This window comes from Micromys minutus, assembly GCF_963924665.1.
Source record: "Micromys minutus genome assembly, chromosome: 13".
NCBI lineage: Eukaryota > Metazoa > Chordata > Mammalia > Rodentia > Muridae > Micromys > Micromys minutus.
Genome location: NC_137982.1, coordinates 2913382 through 2935707, shown reverse-complemented (window position 1 = coordinate 2935707; position 22326 = coordinate 2913382). Strand labels below are relative to the sequence as shown.

The window sequence follows — 22326 nt, the reverse complement described above, 5'->3', positions numbered from 1 at the left end:
TGTGACAAGCAGCCTTCCTGTGAACATTTTGGCTTTGGGTGAATCACTTGGTAAGTAGTCACATTTCAGGGCTCACAAACACAGAAGAAAGGAGAGAGAAGGTTACAAAACGTGGACCAGTTTAGAACGCTGGGCGTGGCGTGAGGTGGGCTGAGTCTGTACAGGAGTGGGGACCTCAGCCATGCTCAGTACCTGGAGCCTCTTTGGAATAAGGTCATGGATCTTAGTGAGAAGGCTTCAGGCAGCAGATCTATGTGGCCGGGTCTGGCCAGTGTAAGGGAAGCCCGGCACTCTCTGTGCTGATCAACAGTGAATTGCAAGTCTGGTTGGCCTCTTAGGTGGGTCAACACCTCCCTCACTGTTTTCAGTCTTGCATTCTGTCATTTGTAAACGGGGTCACGGATGGCAGGCAATGAGGAGGCACTTACATAGCCATATTCCTTGTCCCATCCTCTTCCATAGGCCTATCTAGACCAACCTGGCACAGTTACAAGGCTTTCCCAACAGAGAGTTTTTTGGTGATTGTCGGGAGAGAGGCTCAGGTAGCAAGATGCTCAAGGTGGTGGGCTGCCTTCACAGTAATCATGGTCTGGAGGACTCTCTTTGGCTATTTCTAGTCTCTACAGACAGTTGCGTATGTGCAAATGTAAGAGGCCAGATGGAAAGAGACCTGTGGCAAACATGCCACAGCACATTTAGCCAGACTACAACAGAGACATGAAGGGTGGGAAAGATAATAATAGTGAATTTAAAATGTGGCATATCAAAGCTGTCAGAAAGGGTTTCTCAGCCTATTTCTTATGTAAAGGAGAGCACAGGTCACTTCCCTGGCCTTCTGTGTGAGACAAAAACCCATGTGCCTGGGGCCCACTGCCAGCCTGTAAGGCTGTGTGAGTCTGTGTGTGCAACATGAATATAGGGAACTGTAATGTCAGAAGAAGCATTGGTTCCCGTGGGACTGAAATTGCAGGTGGTTGTGAACTCCAATATGGTGCTAGGAACTGAACCTAGGTCCTCTGCAGAGCTGCATGGTCCCTTAAATGCTAGTCAGCCTCTCCAGGACTGGCTTGTCATTCTGCCCCACTGCACACTGTGTGTGCACAAGGGTCAGTGTACGAATGTGCTCACCCAGCCCTTCATCCTTCTTTCTGTATCTGACCCATCTTTGCTCTGCATGTGGACAGGAGCTAGTGCACATCTTGCTGAGTTGGGGACAGTTCTAAGCACTCATTTTGGTAGTCATACATGGGGGATTCCATATGCAGGACTCCTCTTTTCCATGGTGAATCCAGAGTTCAGTGACCTGCTCTGGGATTGAGGAAGGTCCCTGAGAATGGAACACAGACTCTCTGGCTTGAGCGTCCTCCCCTGTCATGGAGCATGTCTGCCAGCTGGATGACCACAGAGTGTGGACAGGAAAGGCTCGCTCCTGCTGTACTCACCCTCAGGGTCTCTTGACATGGGAGGCTGCACCTCTACCTCAGACTCACGTTCTTGCCAGGGGAAGTCTGCATCTGTGTTCCGCAGGGCGGTAACCCTGTGCCATCATCTTCTGGTCTGTGGGTGTTCTCTAACAACTTCCAACAATGGTTACATTTTATCTGCTCTTTGGTAGAACTGGCCAGTGTGAATGAGCTGGAAGGGACTGGTGAGTACACCTTGCCAAGTACCCTGGGGACCCTGGGCTGAGCAGTATAAAGGGCAGCTGAGCGACGCCCCAGAAGAGCCTCCTCAGTCTGCCAAGTGACCCACTGTGTACCTGTGAGCACAGACTCTGGAGATGAAGGCCCTGCTCCTGACCTTCAGCCTCAGCCTCCTGGCTGCCCTGCGGGCCCAGTCCATCACCACCATGGAAGAGAATCAGGATGTGAGGCTGAGATGGGCAGGGGCTTCAAGTGGCTTTATGGCAGACAGGGGGCTGAGGTGCTGGTATAGGCCCTATTTCTTCTCTGTCTAAAGAGACATCCTGTGAGAGTCAGATCTGAGCCCTGACTCTGAAGGAATGTCAGACACAGTACATGGAATCTGCTTAGATTGGTTTCGGGAGCAGAGATCTTGGGAGACAGGAGTTCTACACACTTCACTGTTTTCTGGGTGTGCAGACGTCTGCGTTAGTGTCTTGCCTGTCTTGCAGACATTTGACACCACACAGATGTGGCCCTGGTAGTGCTTAGTTTACTTAGTGTTTGGTACAATGGCTGCCTGGACAACACTTCACATGTCCAGAAATGGGGGCCAAGATAGAGGTGAGGGTGTGGAATAGAGGCATTCTTTCCTGTCTCATGAGCTTGATGGCCAGGTACCTTCTCCAGGTGTCAGGAATGTGGTATTTGAAAGCTGCAGCATGGGACAAGGAGATTCCTGACAAGATGCTTGGGTCTGTTTCTGTGACTCCCGTGAAAATCAAGACTCTGGAAGGGGGCAACCTGCAAGTGAAGTTCACTGTCCTGTGAGTGTGTGTCAGCTTCCTACCATTTACTGTCTTCACACAGGAGACCTGGGACTGAGCTGGGGGCCCTAGTCAGCTCCCGGAACACCCAATACCAGGTGCTCCGTGTGCCTCAGTACCACTCAGGGTGTCAGCTTACAGAGGACCATGGGCTGGTAGGTGGTCTCAGCTGCAAGGGGGCACCAACTTTCTATTCGGATATGACATCTTTTGTCAGGGACTCGGGTTTGGTAAAGGGTTTCACTCCTGACCTAAATGAGGAAACTAACGTGCCTTATTCTTCCTCCAGTGTAAATTTCTGTTTTCGAATGAGGCAAAGAGCAGATTTCAGAATGACCAAGAGTGTGCACACGACCCAGGGAGTAAGGTTACCAGGCTCTGCAGGGACAGGGTGACATGTCAGCCTATTTCCACCACTGTGCTCCATCCCCTATGTGACCTCATACCGTGTGCTCTGTCCACTTTGTGACCTTAGAGTGTGTGCTCTGTCCCCTATGTGACCTCATACTGTGTACTCCATCCCCTATGTGACCTCATAGTGTGTGCTCTGTCTCCTATGTGACCTCATACCGTGTGCTCTGTCCCCTATGTGACCTCATACCGTGTGCTCTGTCAGCTCTGTGACCTCATACTGTGTACTCTGTCCCCTATGTGACCTCATACTGTGTGACCTGTTCCCTATGTGACCTCATACCGTGTGCTCCATCCCCTATGTGACCTCATAGTGTGTGCTCTGTCCCCTATGTGACCTCATACTGTGTGACCTGTTCACTTTGTGACCTCATACTGTGTGCTCTGTCCCCTATGTGACCTCATACTGTGTGCTCCATCCCCTATGTGACCTCATACTGTGTGACCTGTTCACTTTGTGACCTCATACCGTGTGCTCTGTCCCCTATGTGACCTCATACCGTGTGCTCTGTCCCTTATGTGACCTCATACCGTGTGCTCTGTTCCCTATGTGACCTCATAGTGTGTGCTCTGTCCCCATGTGACCTCATAGTGTGTGCTCTGTCCCCTATGTGACCTCATACTGTGTGCTCTGTCAGCTCTGTGACCTCATAGTGTTTGCTCTGTCAGCTCTGTGACCTCATAGTGTGTGCTCTGTCAGCTCTGTGACCTCATACCGTGTGCTCTGTCCCCTATGTGACCTCATACTGTGTGCTCTGTCAGCTCTGTTACCTCATAGTGTGTGCTCTGTCAGCTCTGTGACCTCATAGTGTGTGCTCTGTCAGCTCTGTGACCAGTCTCTTGTGTGACTGCTCATCCATGTCACCTCATACTGTGTGGTCTCACCCCTTTGTGAACTCCTCTCTGGGTGGCTTCTTTTTTGTGCCTTATCTCACAACTTGGGCCCTGTCACCTTAGTGGCCCCTGAACACTATGGGAATTTCTGTGACACTCCAGTGATCTGGCTTTTGGGCAGTCCTTGATGTGGCCATTATCTGGGAGTTTGCACTTTGTTCTTTCCCCCAATCCCACTCACTGAAGGTTTTCCTCATTTGTCCAGGTGATGATGACTTTGGGGCTGGTCTCTAAATAGCTGGGGAGGCAGAGGCGAGGGTCAACCACAGGAGACACATAGCCTGGAGGTTAAGAAGGGAGGGTTTAACTTGAGATAATATTACAGATCAAGTAGGCCAGGCCCTGATTAATGAGCAAGGGTTTGTTAGAGTTCAGGCCGAGGACATCGTGGCACAAGCCAGAACTGTGGCCACTGTGAGGGCCATTGATTGGAACAGGTGACTCAGGATGCCTGCTGGTAAGATAAAGAGGACTGAGAGAAGCCTGCACTTTCTTTGCCCCCTTGGAAACAGGAAATTGAAGGTCTTGCTTTGGATGCTGCCAGCAGGAAAGTGTGTGTTGAGCAGTGTGTCTCACACACCTTCTGTCTTTCAGGACTGCAGGACGGTGCCAGGAGATGGACACTGTCCTAGAGAAGACGGATCAACCTGGGAAATACACAGCCTGTGAGTCCTTGATCTGTGATGGCTTCACTTCAACCTTCCATGATGCATCTGAGGCCAGTGTGGTCATCCCACAGTGCCCTGTGGCTTGAGCAACCTCCAGTCCTTCAATTACCCATGATCAATACCCATGATCACTCCCAGGAGGCTGTTTTTCCTTACAGATGGGAACAGCAGACATTGACACTGCATCATGTGTGGTAGATTTGTCCCTAGAGAACTGACTGTTTTGTCTTAGGGATGGTTGCTGTGGCTCCCATGCAATTCCACGGGAAAAAGCAAGTTCAGATTAAAGCTGAAGGCTTATTTCGTTAACATTTCCATATCACTATTCATGGTGAAAGGAGTTCAGGGCAGGAACTCAAACAAGGCAGGAGATGGGAGCTGAAGCACTGGCCATGGAGGGGTGCTGCTTACCGGCCTGCTCCACATGGCTTGCTCTGCCTGCTTTATTATGGAGGTGGCCACCCTCACAGTGGCCTGGGTCCTACCCTTCTAATGACTAATTAAGATAATTCTCTACAAGCTTGCCTACAGCCTGATGGAAGTGTTTTCTCAGTGGGTCTCTCCTCCTCGCTGTTGACTCTATCTTGTGTGAAACTGACATAACAGTAGTCAATACAAGTCCCCAGAGTGTCCCATTGGCTATGGCTTAGGTCATGGAGGGAGTGAGAAAGGGGCTGCATGTGCTCCAGAGGCAGACCCTCCTGTATGACACACGGGTTTAGGACATGGCCATCTCTCATGTGTGTGTTTCCTATGGAAGTGAAGGCTTCTTGTACCTGAGGCTCTGAGGGCTGTGGAGAACCTAGGTCAGGAAGCTCTGAGCAACTGTGAGGACGTGTCCTCTACCCTCGGATCCTTGTTGAGGAGTCGGGGCCCATTCAGCATGTGTGTCACTGTTCCTCTGCAGATCGGGGCAAACAGGTGTTATACATCATACCATCTGCAGTGGAGGACCACTACATCTTCTACTGTGAGGGCAAAGTGCACAAGTATCATTTCCGGATGGCAAAACTTGTGGGTGAGTCACACTGTTGTGAGATGGGCCAGGGACTCTCGGAGTGAAAGGGTTCTTGAGGCTGTTGTGGTTCCAGCTGTGAGAAACATGGTATAGAAACAGGAGGCAGAGTATAACGTGCAGCCTGCATCACACCTGCTGTCAGTGTGTAGTGTTTTGGAGATGAAGGTCTACGATCCTCCTGAGCTCTCCCTTCGACTGGATATTGTCCAGAGAGAGCATGAAGACAGCATGAGTCCCTCAGCCAATGGTGACTCTTCTTCAGAGTAACATTGCTCTCAGCTGCCCTGGGATGAACTGAGGAACCATGTTCCTTTTCTTCTGGGTTAGATTCACATGCTGTGCTGGTCTTCCTCTCCCTCCTGGGCTCTTCTCTTTCACAGGGGCCTCTGGGTCAAGTGGTCACCGGGTGGTCATCCATGTCTCCCTCTTCCCTCCATAGTTGTTTAATCTCCTGGCTGGGAAAAAACTCTCAGCTCCTCCAACTGTGTCCTAATTCCAAATCTGTCACCTATAGGCAGAGACCCTGACATCAATCAGGAGGCCCTGGAAGATTTTCAGAATGCTGTAAGAGCTGGAGGCCTCAACCCAGAGAACATCTTCATTCCCAGGCAGAGTGGTAGGAGTCAAGCTTCCATGTTCTCCTGCCCCATGCAGGGAGCCAGCCAGTGTCCCAGGACAACAGGCTGCCTCTCATCCAGCTTTGTCATTTTGGATGGTTGATGCTGGATGATGGAGGGGCCTTGGGTTCTCTCTGAATTCCCTGGGTTTCTGAGTCCTTTTTCTCTTTCTTTCTTTTTTTCTTTCTTGGACAGAAACCTGCCCTCTAGGAAGCAATTAGGGTAAGTGACCAGTTTGTGTGCACCCTTGAGTCAACCTTGGACTGGAATCCACAGGGTTTCTAGAACCCTGTGTTCTAAGCCTGGGCATAGAGACCCTTTCCTGCCTGTGCAGTGAGGTGGGGCCTGTGCTACTGGGACAGATTCTACCTCTGTGTATTATGTTCATGTTTTCTCCCTGGGTGTTGTTTCCTGAACTTTGGTGTTTACCTTTGAGATACTCTGCAGTTGGCTGTCCTTGGAGAGAATGCCCCTCTCTCTTTACCTCTTCGTAAACTCTGCAGAAGGACATTTCTCCTCTGGCCCTCCCTTCACCTTGGTCACTATGTTGCCTCCATGTATGGCATGGAATTTTCAAGCATGTGACCGTCAAACTTGGGTTCTAACCTTTCTTGGTTTCTCTTGCTGTGTGATGCTTGGGAGATGTGGCTCAGGATTGCCCAAGTCAGAACCTGAGTCCAACAGCATCTGTGTCCTCCTTTTACCGAATTGTTGCCCTGAATCCACCTGTCCTCTCTTCACACATGGGCATGGAGAAATGTGGAAACTCAGTTTGGGGAATGTGGGGGGAAGCAGAATATCCTTTGTCCTCTGTTTAGGTCTGGTTAATGAAGTCTTTCTCATTCCAACAGTTTCCTCTTGTGAATTCTTTGGTTCCACTGACTCTCCTCCTTTCCACAGCAAGTGATGCCTTGTTCCAGGCCTGCCTCACAGCGTTGCTCTACTCTGCGCAGACCCAGTGTGCACAGGATGCAGACCCAGTGTGTACAGGACACGGACATCCTCCAGTTTTCTTTCTAGCTGTACTCATCCTTTCCCTCTGCCTCTCTCTTCCCTACTTCTCTATAAAGATCTTCATCATCCCCTTGTGTCTTTGCATATTTGTGTGTGGTGGTTTAAGGGTACTAGGCAGGATGTTCTCCCTTGTCCTAGAGCCTTAGCCATTGTTTTGGAGGAGAGGGGAGGAGAGGGAAAGTGGCTAGGATGGATGGGTGCTCCTTCATGGTGGTTCTTTTCTGGGCAATAGCTATGTAGGGCTGGGTTCTGGGATGGAGTTCCTTGTCCCCTGGTGCCTTTATTAACTTCTGTGTGTCATCCCAATGGTAGTTGTTGAGTGTTATGAGAAGTGTGTTAGGATGAGTTCATGGGGCTCCAAGGCCAGAGGTGAGGTTTGCAGTAGAGCTTATTCGCAGGTGGTGATCAGCTGGTGGCCATAACAGGAGTAAGGGATGGAAGGTTACTTTTCAAGGCACAGGCATGTCACAGAGATAACTAGATATGAGCACCTCCACTGTAAATCAGGGCAGTGTCATGACACCTCTCTGCATTTCTAGCACAGCACTGCTGATGTGGAAGTAGCCTGTCTCCAGAGGATATCAGGGCAAGAACATCCTAACATCAGGAGTACAATTTCCAAAAATCACTGTAAGGGATTTTTCTAAATCCTGCAGTGAACAAACTGTAACCAAGTTTTTCTTTTTTCTCCTGGGGGAGGAGAAATCCCACCCAGATTTCTCTGAATCCCCTGGTAACTCCATTGAAACCTGTCAGAAATGGCCTTCCAATATCTCCATCTCTTCTCTCCCTTTTCCTGGAAAATCAGTGGCTAATACAGCAGCTGAGCAGTCATTACTGTAATCCTCCCCTTCGGGAACAAGCTTTCTGAGCACACCTCAGTCTCAGTTTCATGTGCTGTCGTCCACAGCTGGGGTCACACATGACACAGTCTCTTCACAGTTCTAGTCAACCTTGACTAGTTTTCTATCTCTCTGTTAATTTCCATGTACTGCGTGAAGAAATTTCTCTGAGGAAGGTGGAGAGGTGCACTAATCTAAGGGTTTATCGGTTTAACACTATGTCTCTTTAGCAAAATAGTAACACTAGGTTCTCTCTAGGCCTGTAATCGGAGAGTAATGTCCTTAATAACAAAACCAAAAATAGCACAAATGTGGGAGCAAGGATGAAACATAGGGTCAAAAAAGGAAAAGAGAAACAAAGGAAAACAGAAAAAATGGGAAAACATCTGAACAAATGAAATGAATACATAAACAGAAATAAGAGATGAAAATATAAATTTCTGAAATACACTACAATAATAAGTCTTGTTTAAAACATAGGAAGAGCTTTGGGCAGTGGCAGTATCGTAGCGTAGCCAGTGAGGTTTATCTGAAGTGTGATTATTGCTAATTAAAATGTAGAAAGAAAAGGAAATCATGTGGCAGGAGACAAAATTAAAAAATAAAAAATAAATAGGAATTATGGTAGCATCTTCCTTCTCAGTCCTCAGAACCCAGAGACAGCGAGCTGTGTGTGCAGGGTAGGGCTGTTGAACTCATTTCTCCTGTGTTTGATGCTATTGCTGAGCACACTGGGCGAGTCTTCACACCAGCCAGTTTCATTCGTGCCATAGGAGCGACCTCTCCTGGTCACACTTAGCACCGTGTTCTGTGATCTACCCAGATTGTACTTTTGGAGATTAAGCGAGCAGCATTTCTGAAGTGTATTAGTTGCTCTGATAAAGTACCGTGACCAAATGCAACTTAAGGAAAAGAGGGTTTGCTTATGATTTCAGGGAGCAAAGAGTCTGTCATGGCAGGGAGCACAGAGCACAGTGGCAGTAGCAGGAAGCCGGTGTCACCTTTCATCTCCACATAGGAAGCAGATACAGGGAACAGGAAGTGGATTGAGACCATGACCCCTCAAAGCCTGTCCCCAGGAGCTACTTCCTCCAGCAAAGCTGCATTTCCTAAAGGCTCCATAATCTTCCCTAATGGTGCCACTAACTAGGAAACAAGTGTTCAAATGCATTAGTCTGTGGAGGACATTTCTTATTCGACACACCACATCCAGTAGGTTGGGGTGAGAGAGCAGCCACACCCTAAAGTCCTGGGAGTATATATTCCCCCAGAGGGATGCCATTTTAGATATCTTCTTAGCTAGAGTTGCTATTGCTGTGATAAAACACAATGACCAAAGAAACTTTGGAAAGAAAGGGGTTTATTTGGCTTCTGCTTCTATATCACCGTTCACATTGAAGGAAGTCAGAACAGAAACTCAAACAGGGCAGGAGCTGATGCAGAGGCCGTGGAGAGGGACTGCTTACGGGTGTCGTGGCGTGCATAGTAAATCTTTTGTGTCTGGCTTTCAGTGGGTTGTTTCAGCAAAGCCTTGCTATGTTTGTGTCTATTAGTAAAGGCTGAGATGTTCCCAGACTGTTTGGAGCTTGAGGAAAAGACTCTCCAGAGAATCTGCACTTGAAGACATGTGAGAACTTGCATCTATACCATCCTTGGTCCTTGGACATTCCTTGCAAACCTGGAGTTCTTACCTTTGATTATGGCTAGCCATGCATGGTCACAGGGGACTGAGATTTATGAGGGTTGTCTGCTCGCACAGGCATCAGGGGCGAGATTACTTTTGTAGCTGGAACCCATCCTTGCCCCAGTTAACCTTGTATAATGTTTAAATGAAGTAACTTGGGTGAGCTAACTGGGTGTCAGTCATTTCCAAGAAGGCTGACCCCTCTTCTCCTTCAGGAAATGGAGGTCTAGCATCTTAGTGATCCTCTCTTCCTGTGGTACCTATGACCGACACCAATCAGTATTCTGGCTTTCTCGTTATGGCTTGCTCAGCCTCCTTTATTACACAGGACCACCAGCCCAGGAAAGGCATCATGCACAAAGTGCTCCCCCATCGATCACTAATTAAGAAAGTGGGGGAGAAGCCTCTCAGAGGCAAGGGGGAGAAGTGAAGAACTCTTGGAGGGGGTAACTGGAAGAGGGACAACATTTGAAATGTAAATACATAAAACAATTTAAAAAAAGAAAGCCTACAAGTAGATCTTCTGGAAGCGTTTTCTCAATTAGATCTTCTCTTTTCAGATAAGTCGAGCTTGTGTAAAGTGGGCATAAAGCTAGCCAGCCTGGGTATCATGCACACCACTGGAACCTCAGAGTTCTAGAACGCTACAAACAGGTGGTTCCAGAATTTGCTTACAAGCTGACCTCAGAGGCAGACCTACCAAACTCTAGAGTGGTTCCCGGTTGATGAGATCTGTTCCCACCACCCGTGACTGGACTAGATCTCCTTGTACCCTTTCCAGCCTATTCCAGCCTCTGGTCACCTGCACTTGCACTAATGCCCAGCCCTTCTGTTCTCCAAAACTACCTCTCTGGGCTTGTACTCTGCTTTCAGTAAAGCTGATGGTTGTCCCTGGCCACCTGTATCACACAAAGTCTAATAGGCCCAGGCTTTGTAGAATTTGCAAGTGAGTAAGCATGGAAGGAAATATGCTGTATGTGTAAGAACTGGACGTTGATGAGTGCCTAGGACTCTGTGGAGAAATGGGGTCTATTCTCCCCCTTTTCAACTTGTATCAATCAAACATTCACTCACCTGATGGGCGCCAGGAAGCTGAGAGAGGCAGGAAAGGACAGGAAAAGACAGGCTTTATGAAGTCACGCCTCTGTAACTCACTTCCTCTCCCTCTGCCTTACATTCCACAAGTTCACCATCCACCAAATATACATCTATCAGAACCTAAAACCATTAACTGGTACAGAGCCCATGGTCCTGATAAAATGTGACCTGAAATTCTCTCCCAAACACATACAGAGCTCTTACACAGATCTCTGTCTCCCAGTCCAGTCAAGTAGACCACTGAGATTAACTGTAACATGGGTGCTTAGATATGATGTAGTGTACGTAGCTGATATAGACTGATGTTGAGGATGACATCTTTCTCTTGCTCAAAGGAACTCCACCTGCAGGACATGGAGGACAGCCAGGGTACCAAGCTCCTGGTTCCTGGACAGTTTCTACGTGTTTTCTCCTTGTACTATAATCCTCTGGGTAACTCACAGGCATCTGAGGAGCCAGAAAGTGACATGGGGAGGGGGTATTTGTAGGGTCATTAGTTTACAGGGAAAAAAAAGCACCCAGTGAGAAATACCAAGAAAAATGGAAAACTCTCTCACTACCAATGTGGGGAGGTCTGATGATCCCAGTTCATCTCTGGAGCAAAATGAGCTCTCAGAACAGTCTCCTGTTCATCTCTTTGCTTTCCACAAAGTCCTCAAAGATTCTCTGGCACAGCCATACCCTGTGGAAGTGATGAGAGTCATGAAGCCAGCACCCACTGCTTGACACGGTTCCAGCAAAGCTGAGCAGACTGTTGCAATCGCTGTCCTTCTGACTCTAACGTTAGGGTGTTGGTCTCTGTGTTACATTCCTGGAGACTGTCTACATTATGATTTATCTCTTTTCCTAAGAAAAATTATGTCTAAGTCCTTTTAGGAAAGTCCTAAAAATAAATTTATCTAGCCACTATTTGGAGGTCTTTCTTATGCTCTGGAGATCTTCAAGAGCAGATGAGCACAAAGCTACATGAGGCCCTTACTCAGGAGTCCTCTTGAGGTATCTGCCCCTGAACAAAGAGAATAACTGATGAAGGACAAACTGGGACAATTGAAAAACTCTGGCTGGTCAGGAGAATCCGTTCCAGATTCAAGGTCTCTTTTTGTTATAGCTCAGAAGTCTCTAAATCTGTAGATTAAAGATAAGGGCACACTCCTGAAGGAGTAAACTCAGTAAGTAAGGCAGATGTGATAAAATACACTTTTCCTACTTTGTGGTATAGAAGATGGAATAGTGACAGAAGTTTTGCTACTCACAAAAGACCAGTTCTGACATTTTCTGTTTGTCTAGAGTGCTCCTAAAGAGGCTAACAGCAGGCTGTCATACATGAAATGTGTTTGCTTTGGAAGTAACTGTAGATTGTCCTGAAGCTGTTTGTATTTTAATGTTAATTGCACTTCCCCAAGAAGGGCTTTCTAGTCACATGACTCCAACTGAACCTTCCCATTTTAATTAGTAAAATAAAGGAAAGCCAGTGACTGGGCAGGGCGAGGGAGGTGGAGAGGGCTGAGCAAGTCAGAGGACTGAGGGGGAAGGTTGTGGCGACCTGGAGGTCCCCAAGGACCAGCTGGACCCAGGTGGGATTGATTGGTGTTAAAAAGCTATGAACAGTAAGGATTTTACAGGCCTAATATCTCATATTGAAGGGCAGTTTGTATCTTTGTCTATTTGATGCAATCTTGTATAGAGGGTTTGTGGATTGAGAGTAGAATACATAAACCTGTATGAAAATCTATTGGGCTGTAGAGTTGTGTTTGTGAGATTTTGGGGTACAGAAACACCCCGGGACAGAGGCAAAGAACAGGCGGTAGTAAACCGCCAAGGGAAGGGAGTTGCGCAGACAAGTTGGGCCCGTGGTGGCGGCTCAGACAGGGCGCCAGAGGTGCGCGTGGCTCTGTATCAGGGTCGGGCCTGAGGAGTGAGACTCAGGGCCGGTAAAGAGATAAACCAGTTATTTTTTAATATTTCCTGCAACAGGTAACATTCTTTACATTCTTTTAACTGGAGTTATAGGGCTAAGAAGAATCTGCCCTGTTTGTATTTTCTAATTGTGACTGAATTTGTAACCCTGGCTGTACTGAAATGTCAAACATATGTTTTGTACCACTTGGATAGCCCTTCGTCGGTCTTCGCTCTGCGAAAGCACCTGGTTGTTAGAGTCAGAGCAGCAGAAATGGCCTGACTGCTAGCAAGTCAGAGCCACAGAGGCAGCTTCATCGCTAGCAGGGCAGGGTTCCCCTGACCATCTTGCCTGGCTCACTGCCTCCTCTTACCAACTCTGTATCTGTTCTTTGAGTTGCCCTTTCAGGAAGGACCCTCTGTCTGTCCTCTCCATACGGGGAAAGCACTCTCCATCCCAAGGCCCCTGGCCATCCTCATGAAGTCTGATCCCGTCTCTAGGCTGTTCCTAGACACAGACAGGGTGGTAAGGGTGGTGTGGAAATGTGGGGCCATATAGTGCATGAGGGGGTGAGGTGGAAGAACAGGGGACTCTACCCAATCTGGTCACTTGTATCTGTTCCAAACACCTCTGGACACTGTTCCAGAGGAACCCAGAGATGGGGCCCTAAAGCTTCTGAGGAGACTGGCCTTTGGGCTTAAGTAGTGCGGTTTGCACATGTTTGGGATATAAACGTTTCAGTGGCAAGTCTCCTGCAAGAGGCACCTTTTCCCTGGACTCTTCGTGAAAGAATTTCCATCAGTCCCAACGTTAGTGAACAGAGGAAGCAAAACTTCAGATCAAGGATCCCACTCTATTCAGGCTCCTGCTGAAGGGACAAAACAGAGTTGGCTGGGAGATCACACATGAATCGTCCATCAGTTCTGTTAAGAATCCACCTTTCCTCTAGGCTCCTCCTGGAGAGCATGTGACCTCAGGTGTTCCCTTGTGTTCTGGATGGCACCAGCCCCTCCCCGTGGAGACTAACCCCTAGAGACTGCATACTGTACCCCAAGAAAAGTCCAAGGCCTCTGCACTATAGAGGCCCCGGGCTGAACTGGCACGACTGGGTATGGAATGCTGTCCTGCACAGGAATCTGGGCAGCTGGAAGGGAAAGAGGAAAGGAAGATAAGAAGTGAGCCAGCACCTGAGGGGGTCTGGGCAGCACTGAGTGACTCTGAGGTCCAGAATCATAAGCTGATAATGGATGGGTGTTTCTGCTCCTGCATCCCAGTTCTAAGTGAAGACACCACACAGGTTGAGATAACGGAACACCCCAATAATGCCAGCATTTGGGAGGCAGAGGCAGGCTGATCTCTGATTTCAAGGCCAGCCTGGACTACAGAGTGCGTTTCAGGACACTCAGGGCTACCTAGAGAAACTCTTGTCTCAAATGCAAAAAAACCTGAGTGGCAACAACCACAGGACTTGGGATAGACATGTGGTGCTAGAGGTGGTGGGGGGTGGTCAGGTCTCCACCAGCACTGCTGTTCTTAGAATATTTTCTTTGGGAGTGGGATGTACTGTGCCCAGATCCATCTACTGGATCTTTGGACCCCACCCCTGCTATGACATCAGCAGCAAAGATTGTGAAAATTTCAAGAACCACTGGTTCCCTAGACAGCTGTCAGAGCACATCATGCCAAAGGCTCGCTGAGGAGGAAGGCAATGGCCAAGGGCATCATGAGTTAGAAGTGAACTTGGACTAAGGAGACTATGATTGGTCACATGACAGCTAAGGATGAGAGAGGCTAAGAGATTACAAACCCTTTCCTACCTACATACCAGCTATGTTAGAAACAGCTCCCTGGAAACCAGAGGGACCTGGGCAGTGAGGCAGAGCAGATCCCTGTCCATGAGAGTTCCCAAAGAAACCCACGCCTAAGCCCAACAGACCCAGAAGCAGCAGAACCTACTCATGAGCATCACCATCTTCTAGCCACCATTCTTGTTCTTGAAGCAGACAATGGCCGAGTTCCTCCTAGACAGGAAGCTCATGTATGTGATGTGCCTCCCCCATGCACGCAATACAAACCCTGTAGTCCTCAAATGTCTTTCTGAGCTTCAGCTTTAAAAAAAAAATAATAACTTTTTTCCTGGCTGCTTACAGGAAGAGAAGGTGTCATATTTGACCTCCTCATCCAGAGGCAGACCGAACTGAATGCATTCCGTTGGTTTCCCAGAACAGAGGATCCAAGCATAGTTCTCCATCAGACACTGGCCAGCCCTTCCCTACTCACGCTCAGAGCCCTGAATGATGTCAGCATATTAACTCAAAAGGCAATAAAGACCCTTCAGCTCTAAATCCAGAGACATCTGAATACCTGCCCTCAGGTTACTCAAGAGATACCAAGTGTAGCATCAGATGTTCCTATTACAGGTACACAAGGATGATGGAGCATCCAAGATTAGTGAGGATGGGTCATGACAAGGCACAAACACAGACACAGCAATGTCCCACCCAGCACAAGTTGGTTTTTCTGAAGCTTTCTGAAGACTTCTAACATAGTTCAATGGACAAAGTTCCTGGCCAGTACTTGTTTATGACAACAAGGTTCAGCTCTGGAACATGGCTCACAATGAACCTTATATCACTCCTGGTATACTGCAGGTGACACCATCAAGGCAGAGGTAGAGCTGATGACCAGCTCACACTGTAAGTTCAGGACAACCTGGCCCACAGCCTGCCTGACCATGCCCACCAAGGAGGCCACAGTCTTCCTTGAGTCTCCAAATGTATATTCAAAGACACATCCCAGATGACAGGGTTCAAGACCTGTTCAAGTGTGTCCTGTCCCCTCATTCCTACTTTACCTCCCACTAGGTAACTCACTGTTCATGAAATGTAGACAGTGTAGGCTCTATCCCTGCAAAGAAATGAGCAATGTGCTAGAAAGTCCCTGTCATGCAATTGAGCACCAACCCAGAGCATGACCAATGAACACCAAGTTAGAGCATGACAGACAGGCCTCCAGCACAAAGCTCAGTGTCCCTATGGGTATATGCCACGATTCTGAAAGTGGCCTGGCATGTTCCCAAGATACAGAATGACAAACTAAATTTGAGGGTTTTCAGGAGGTGAGAGAGCCTGAGGAACATGGAATGAGGAGCCAGGGAAAGGGATCGCAGGCTGGAGTTGAAATAGAGATAGAGTCTTGGGTAGAGTCTCGGTGAAGGCTGGAGGGATCTGAGACAATGAAGGCATACAAGTCCTGCTTACAGCCAACTCCTTCATATCAGCAGACAGAGAAAGACAAGCATGGGCAGGGGTCTCCTGAGAGTAGTTCTAATTGGAACACAATGAAGTCAGCATCCTAAGCCACCCAGAGGGGAAAAGTCACCTGAAGGACCAGGTCACATTTTTATGTTTAGGATGATAACAGAAGGACATATACTGAAGGAAAGAAGACAAAGTCTCTAGAAATAACCAGTCATGGGCAGATAGCTTGCACACTTCTTAAATAACCTCAGTACCCTGGTGAGGTATGGCCAGACCAAGGATCTGATGCCTACACCTTTCCCCTGATGATTTCAGTTCCCCTAAGTATTTATATACACCAAACTTCTTTTGGAATGAAGAAACAGTGCTGTCACTGTCCCCACAGAACAGGACAGTCATGGCGGTCTCAAATTAATAACCCCCAACCCCAGCCTCAGCTCCAGCTTCTATCTTGTTCCTCATTTTTCTTTACAACCTTGATCTCAGTTCCCTGTGTAACCAGAGCTTCAGGGATACGGATAAGACCCAACATAGCTGACACTTTTCTCTTTATAAGGACACAGAGAGAATTCAGATCAGAAGTTTGGGGTGAAAGAGGTAGAGAGGGAAGGTGGGGGCCCCAGGACTTGATAGTCAAGAGTATGATTGGCTACTGAACCCTTCCCTAACAAAGATGTGGAGGACTTGGGGTTACCATGTGGAGGCCACAGCTTTGAGATGGATGGTTCCACAAAATGGATTTGTCACTAGAGGAGTCAGGGTACCTGGACACTGGCCTTGACTCTGTACCTGTTGGATCAGGTCATCTTAACCTCCAGGATGGGATCTCAACAATCAAGGGAATTGCAACTGGCCTCTACTATCAATCACTGACAGATGTATGGACAGCTGGTGACCTTGTGTCTTGTCATAAAACACACTGCAATATTTTAGTCAAAATTCTAAGAAAATCCAGTTTTATGCAGCTGGTCGAGCATGTTTAACCCTTTATGGGGAGTAAAAATTCTGACTGTGGTGTATGGAGGTGGCTCAGTGGTTAGCAGCACTTTTGAAGAGGACCTGGGTTCAATCCACAGTGCCCACTCACAATCATCTGTAACCCCAGTTCCTGGTAATCCAGTGACTTCTTCATAGTCTCCGTGGGTGCTACACACATGTTGTAATCATACTTGCATGCCGGAGAAGCTTATACACATAAAATAACATAAGTAAATCTCCTTTTTTATTTTTTAATTTAAGAAAAAAAAAACTCTGAATATTACCCCATCTGATGAACAGATAGAAACTAATCTGAAATGCAGAAGCTGAAAAGGGCGGGGGAGTAGATTCCAGGTCACAGAAGTGGAAAGGCCCAGACGAAGACAGAAGAGTAAGAGCCACTCTTAGCCTATGGACACTTCCCCAGAAAGCAAAAGACTTACTGCACTGAGAAACCCCTTAGCACTCACTCACTTTCCAGACAATGTCACCAAGACATAAAAGAAGGCATCTGACATCTCCCTGCAGATCTGTCATCAGTTTTTTATTTTCACCAAGTCCGAAAATCTGACCTAAAACACCTGGGTCCCACCCTCTTCACTCCAGACAAGTGTCACCTCTTCAGCAGGAGCAGGAATTAGCAGAAGCTTCCTGGATCCTAGGCGGAAAGCAATATGCTGAGCCTAGAGGTCAACAAGAATAGCCTCATAGCGCCCAAGTCAGTTCTGTGTTCCTGGTTTGTTTCCCTCCCTGCCCTCTGGATGCTGTCCTCATTCATTGTGTTTGGGTAGAAGTGAATGCAAGACATTAAAAATCAAAATTAGCATTCATGGGTGCTTCTGTGCCGAGGAGACCTTCTCTAAGAAAGAGTATTATCAGAGTGGGAAGTAGCCCACCTAGGGATCTAGAGTCTGCCAGATGACAAGGACCCCTTTTTGTTCCTGCCTTCTCAGAAGCCACCAGCTTAGCCCTGATCCTGAGGTGTTACCTAAAGCCCCAGTTCTCACCCAAATCAAAGTTGCCACACCTCTCTGACCCTCCTAGACCTTCCAGCATTAAGCATATTTGTCCAGCCCTCTCTGCCTCCCTCCCCTACATGTCTGACATGACCCAGCAGCTGTGCTCCACTGTAAGCTGAGTTCTTCCCTCTCCCCTCCAATGTCCTAACTCCTCCATCGTCTGTCCACAGATCTTTCTGGCTGTTTCTACCCATATTCCTACTTCTCACCAGCCTTCAGCACAGCACTTACACTGTCAACCTCACCCATCCAAAAGAAGAACACTACCACCATGTAGAGTCAAATTTGAAGCAGATTGGCCTATGGGAATGTCTGTGGGATGTATCTGAATTGATAATTTATACAGGAGAGCCCAGCCCTGTGTGGGTGGAATCCTCCCCTAGAGAAGTGTCTCTTGTTTAGTAGGTATCTAAAGAGTTAACACACAACCACATAGGCCAGCAAATGCAGTCCCATGAATATGTCCCACAGAAGCAAGACTGTTCAAAGGAGCAGCCAGTCATAAGTCCTCACAGCCACTTTGTAATGGCTTGTAATGGGCAGTTTTTCATCACTGTGACACATACCTAAACAAATGGTTTAACGGGAGGAGAGACATGGACTTGAAGCCCCAGAGATATCAATGCTGATCAATTATACCTCAGTTACATCAACATCAGGATTTCATTTGGTTAGTTGGTTGGTTGGCTGGTTGATTGGTGGTTGGTTGGTTGGTTGGTTGGTTGGTTGGTTGGTTGGTTGTGACATTCTGCAGTTATGAAAGATACCATTGGGACAAATGTGGTAAAAATGTGCATGTAACCTCTGTGAATAGCACCTTCGTCTACAATTAAAATTAAAAAATGAGGAGCTGAAGGGATGGGCTCGACAATGAAGGGCTCTTCACAGGACCTGTGCTTGGTTCCCAGGACCCACATCCACCTCCGGAGATCTAGTGCACCCTTCTGGCACCTGCACACGTATGGCACACACTCACACAGACACTTGTACATAGGTATAAAGAAAAACAAATCTTTAAAATAAAAGAATTAACTTAAAATGAAAATGAGGCCCTCCTATGACCCCAACTCAGATCAGCTTGTCCTGCATGCCTGCCCTGCCCAGCACCCACTTCCATGATGCCTGCTCCTCAAGGCATGTTGGTCTGGTCACACGATCAGAATCTTTTAGAAGCTAAACTGGGCAAGTACATAGCTGTTGCCAAACAGAAACTCGAGTACAACATGGGACAGGCAGCTCCTGGAATGTTTTTTTGGCGTAAGCATAAGACTAAAAACAAATTCATTGGCCAATTTGTCCAACTTTGTCCCCTCTCCAGATAAGTGGACTGTAGGAGACAAAGCCTTCTTTGAGTAAGCCTTTAGTTTTGGGGAAAATTTTTCATAGAATCCAGCCAGTGATTCCTGATGGCAAGTCTGGTGGATTTTACTACTCCTATTAAAAAAAAAAAAAAAAAACTAGAAGTAAAACCAGTGTGATAGAACTTCACATTTGGAAACAAACATGGGAGCAGATGAGGGTGAACCGGAAACAAACAAATGGAAGTAACGCACTGGGTCTGAGACTGATACAAACAAGGAAAACAAAAAGGGGTGCCCCACACTAGGACAGGTCCTCAGGTGCCCCACACTAGGACAGGTCCTCCGGTCAAAAGAAAAGCAGCACTACACACAAGCTAAAAGGAACCCTTCCAAAGGAATGTTTCTCAGGAAGATGCAGAGGTTGTGCTAATACTGCTACAGCCATGGTGAAGAGTCAGCTGGACAAGGAGCTGGTCTCCATCAAAGCATCAAACAACAGAATTGTACACAAACGGTGGTTTTTGTTGTTTGTGTATTTATTTTTGTTTGTGTTTTGGGTTTTGTTTTTGTTTCTTTGTTTAGTTGTTTGGTTGGTTGGGTTTTTTTGTTTTATTTTGTTTTGTTTTGTTTTGTTTTGTTTTTGACAGGATCTCTCTATGAGGTTCTGGCTGTCCTGGAACTTACTCTGTAGACCAGGCTAGCCTCAAACTCAGAGATTTGCCTGCCTCTGCTTCCCTGGTGTTAAAATTAAAGACCGTACTACCAATGCTCTTAAAGAAAACTTTGATAGTAGAATAGAGCCTTACATACTTCTAGAGGTCATTCATAAATACAACTCACTCTGGACAGAAGAACAACTTCTCATTGTCCAAACCATCAGGAAATATGGGCAAGATGTTCAGGCAGTCTCAGATGTGACTGAGAACAAGTCAGTTGTTCAGGTAAAAACCATTTTTTCTAAACTATTGGTGCTGATCAACATAGGTAAAGTTGGTACTAGGCCTCTATCAGATGTAGGGTTGGTAAGGTTCTTTCCCCAATCTATTGGTTTCTGTTTTGTTCCCTTGACAGTGTCCTTTGCCTTACAGAAGCTTTGCAATTTCATGAGTTCCCATTTGTCAGTTCTTGATCTTAGAGCATAAGCCATTGGTGTTCTGTTCAGGAATTTTTCCCCGGTGTCTATGTGTTCTAAGCTCTTCCCCACTCTCTGTTCTATTAGTTTCAGTGTACCTGGTTTTATGTGAAGGTCTTGATCCACTTGGACTTGAGCTTTGTACAAGGAGATAAGAAAGGATCGATTTTTATTCTTTGGCATGCTGACTGCAAGTTGAACCAGCACCATTTGTTGAAAAGGCTGCCCTTTCTCTATTAAATGTTTTTAAGCTTCTTTGTCAAAAATCAAGTCACCATAGGTGTGTGGGTTCATGTCTGGGTCTTCAATTATATTCTATTAATCTACCTTCCTGTCTCTGTACCAATACCATGCAGTTTTTATCACAAGTGATCTGTAATACAGCTTGAGGTCCAGGATAATGATTCCCCCAGAAGTTTTTTTTTTGTTTTGTTTTGTTTTGTTTTTTGAGAATAGGTTTTGCTATCCTGAGTTTTTTATTATTACAAATAAATTTTCAAATTGCTCTCTCAAAGCACAGCTGAAAGCTCTAGAACCAAAAAAAAAAAAAAAAAAAAAAAGCAGATAAACCCAAGAGGAGTAGACAGCAGGAAATAATCAAACTCAGAGCTGCAATCAACCAAATAGAAACAAAACGAACTATACAAAGAATCAACAAAACCTGGAACTGATTCTTTGAGAAAAATCAACAAGATTGATAAACCCTTAGCCAGACTAATGAGAGGGCACAAAAAGAGTATCCAAATTAACAAAATCAGAAATAAAAGTGGAGACATAACAACAGAAACTGAAGAAATTCAAGAAGTCATCAGATGCTACAAAAGCCCATACTCAACAAAACTGGAAAATCTAGATGAAATGGACAATTTTATAGACAGATACCAGTTACCAAAGTTAAATCAGGATCAGATAAACCATTTTAACAGCCCCGTAACCCCTAAAGAAAGAGAAGCAGTCATCAAAAACTTCCCAACCAGAAAAAAAAAAAAAAAAAAAAAAAAAAAAAAAAAAACAGGACCAGATGGGTTTAGTGAAGAATTCTATCAGACCTTCATAGAATACCTAATGCCAATACTCTCCAAACTATTCCACAAAATAGAAACAAAGGGAATACTACCCAACTCATTCTTTGAAGCCACAATTATGTTCATTCCTAAACCACACAAAGACCCTACAAAGAAAGAGAACTTAAGGCCAATTTCCCTCATGAACACTGATGCAAAAATACTCAATAAAATTCTTACAAACCGAGTCCCAGAATGCATCAAAACAATCATTCACCATGATCAAGTAGGCTTCATCCCAGAGATGCAAGGATGGTTTGTTATACAAAAATTTATCAACATAATCCAACCACTATATAAACAAACTCAAAGAAAAAAACCACATGGTCATCTCTTTAGATGCTGAGAAAGTATTTGACAAAATTCAACACCTCTTCATGTTAAAAGTCTTAGAAAAATCAGGAATTCAAGGCCCATATTAAACATAGTAAAAGTAATAGCCAACATCAAACTAAATGGAGAGAAACTTGAAGCAATTCCACTAAAATCAGGGACTAGACAAGGCTGCCCACTCTTCCCTATTTATTCAATACAGTACTGGAAGTACTGACAAGAGCAATCAGACAGCAAAAAGAGGTCAAAAGTATATAATTGGAAAAGAAGAAGTCAAAATATCATTATTTGCAGATGATATGATAATCTAGTTAAGTGACCCCAAAAATTCCACCAGAGAACTCCTACTGCTGATAAACAGCTTCAACAAAGTGGCTGGATATAAAACTAACTTGAACAAATCAGTAGCCTCCTTCTACTCAAATGATAAACAGGCTGAGAAAGAAATTAGAGAATCGACACCCTTCACAATTCAAAGAATATAAAATACCTTGATGTGACCCTAACCAAGCAAGTGAAGGATCTGTATGACAAGAACTTCAAGTCTCTGAAGAAGGAAATTGAAGAAGACCTCAGAAGGCGGAAAGATCCCATGCTCATGGACTGAAAGGATCAACATAGTAAAAATGGCCATCATACCTAAAGCA

At 46.2% G+C, this 22326-nt stretch overlaps 1 protein-coding gene across 1 annotated transcript; it reads left to right on the top strand.

Moving 5' to 3' along the window:
- Positions 1–1780: 1780 nt before the first annotated feature.
- LOC308428790 (von Ebner gland protein 2-like) lies at positions 1781–6160 on the top strand (the record flags this gene model as incomplete). Its single annotated transcript, XM_080927368.1, has 5 exons — positions 1781–1867; positions 2313–2449; positions 4349–4419; positions 5330–5440; positions 5955–6160. The coding sequence occupies 5 exons, from the start codon at positions 1781–1783 to the stop codon at positions 6158–6160; spliced, it is 612 nt and encodes a 203-aa protein (XP_080783494.1).
- Positions 6161–22326: the final 16166 nt, after the last annotated feature.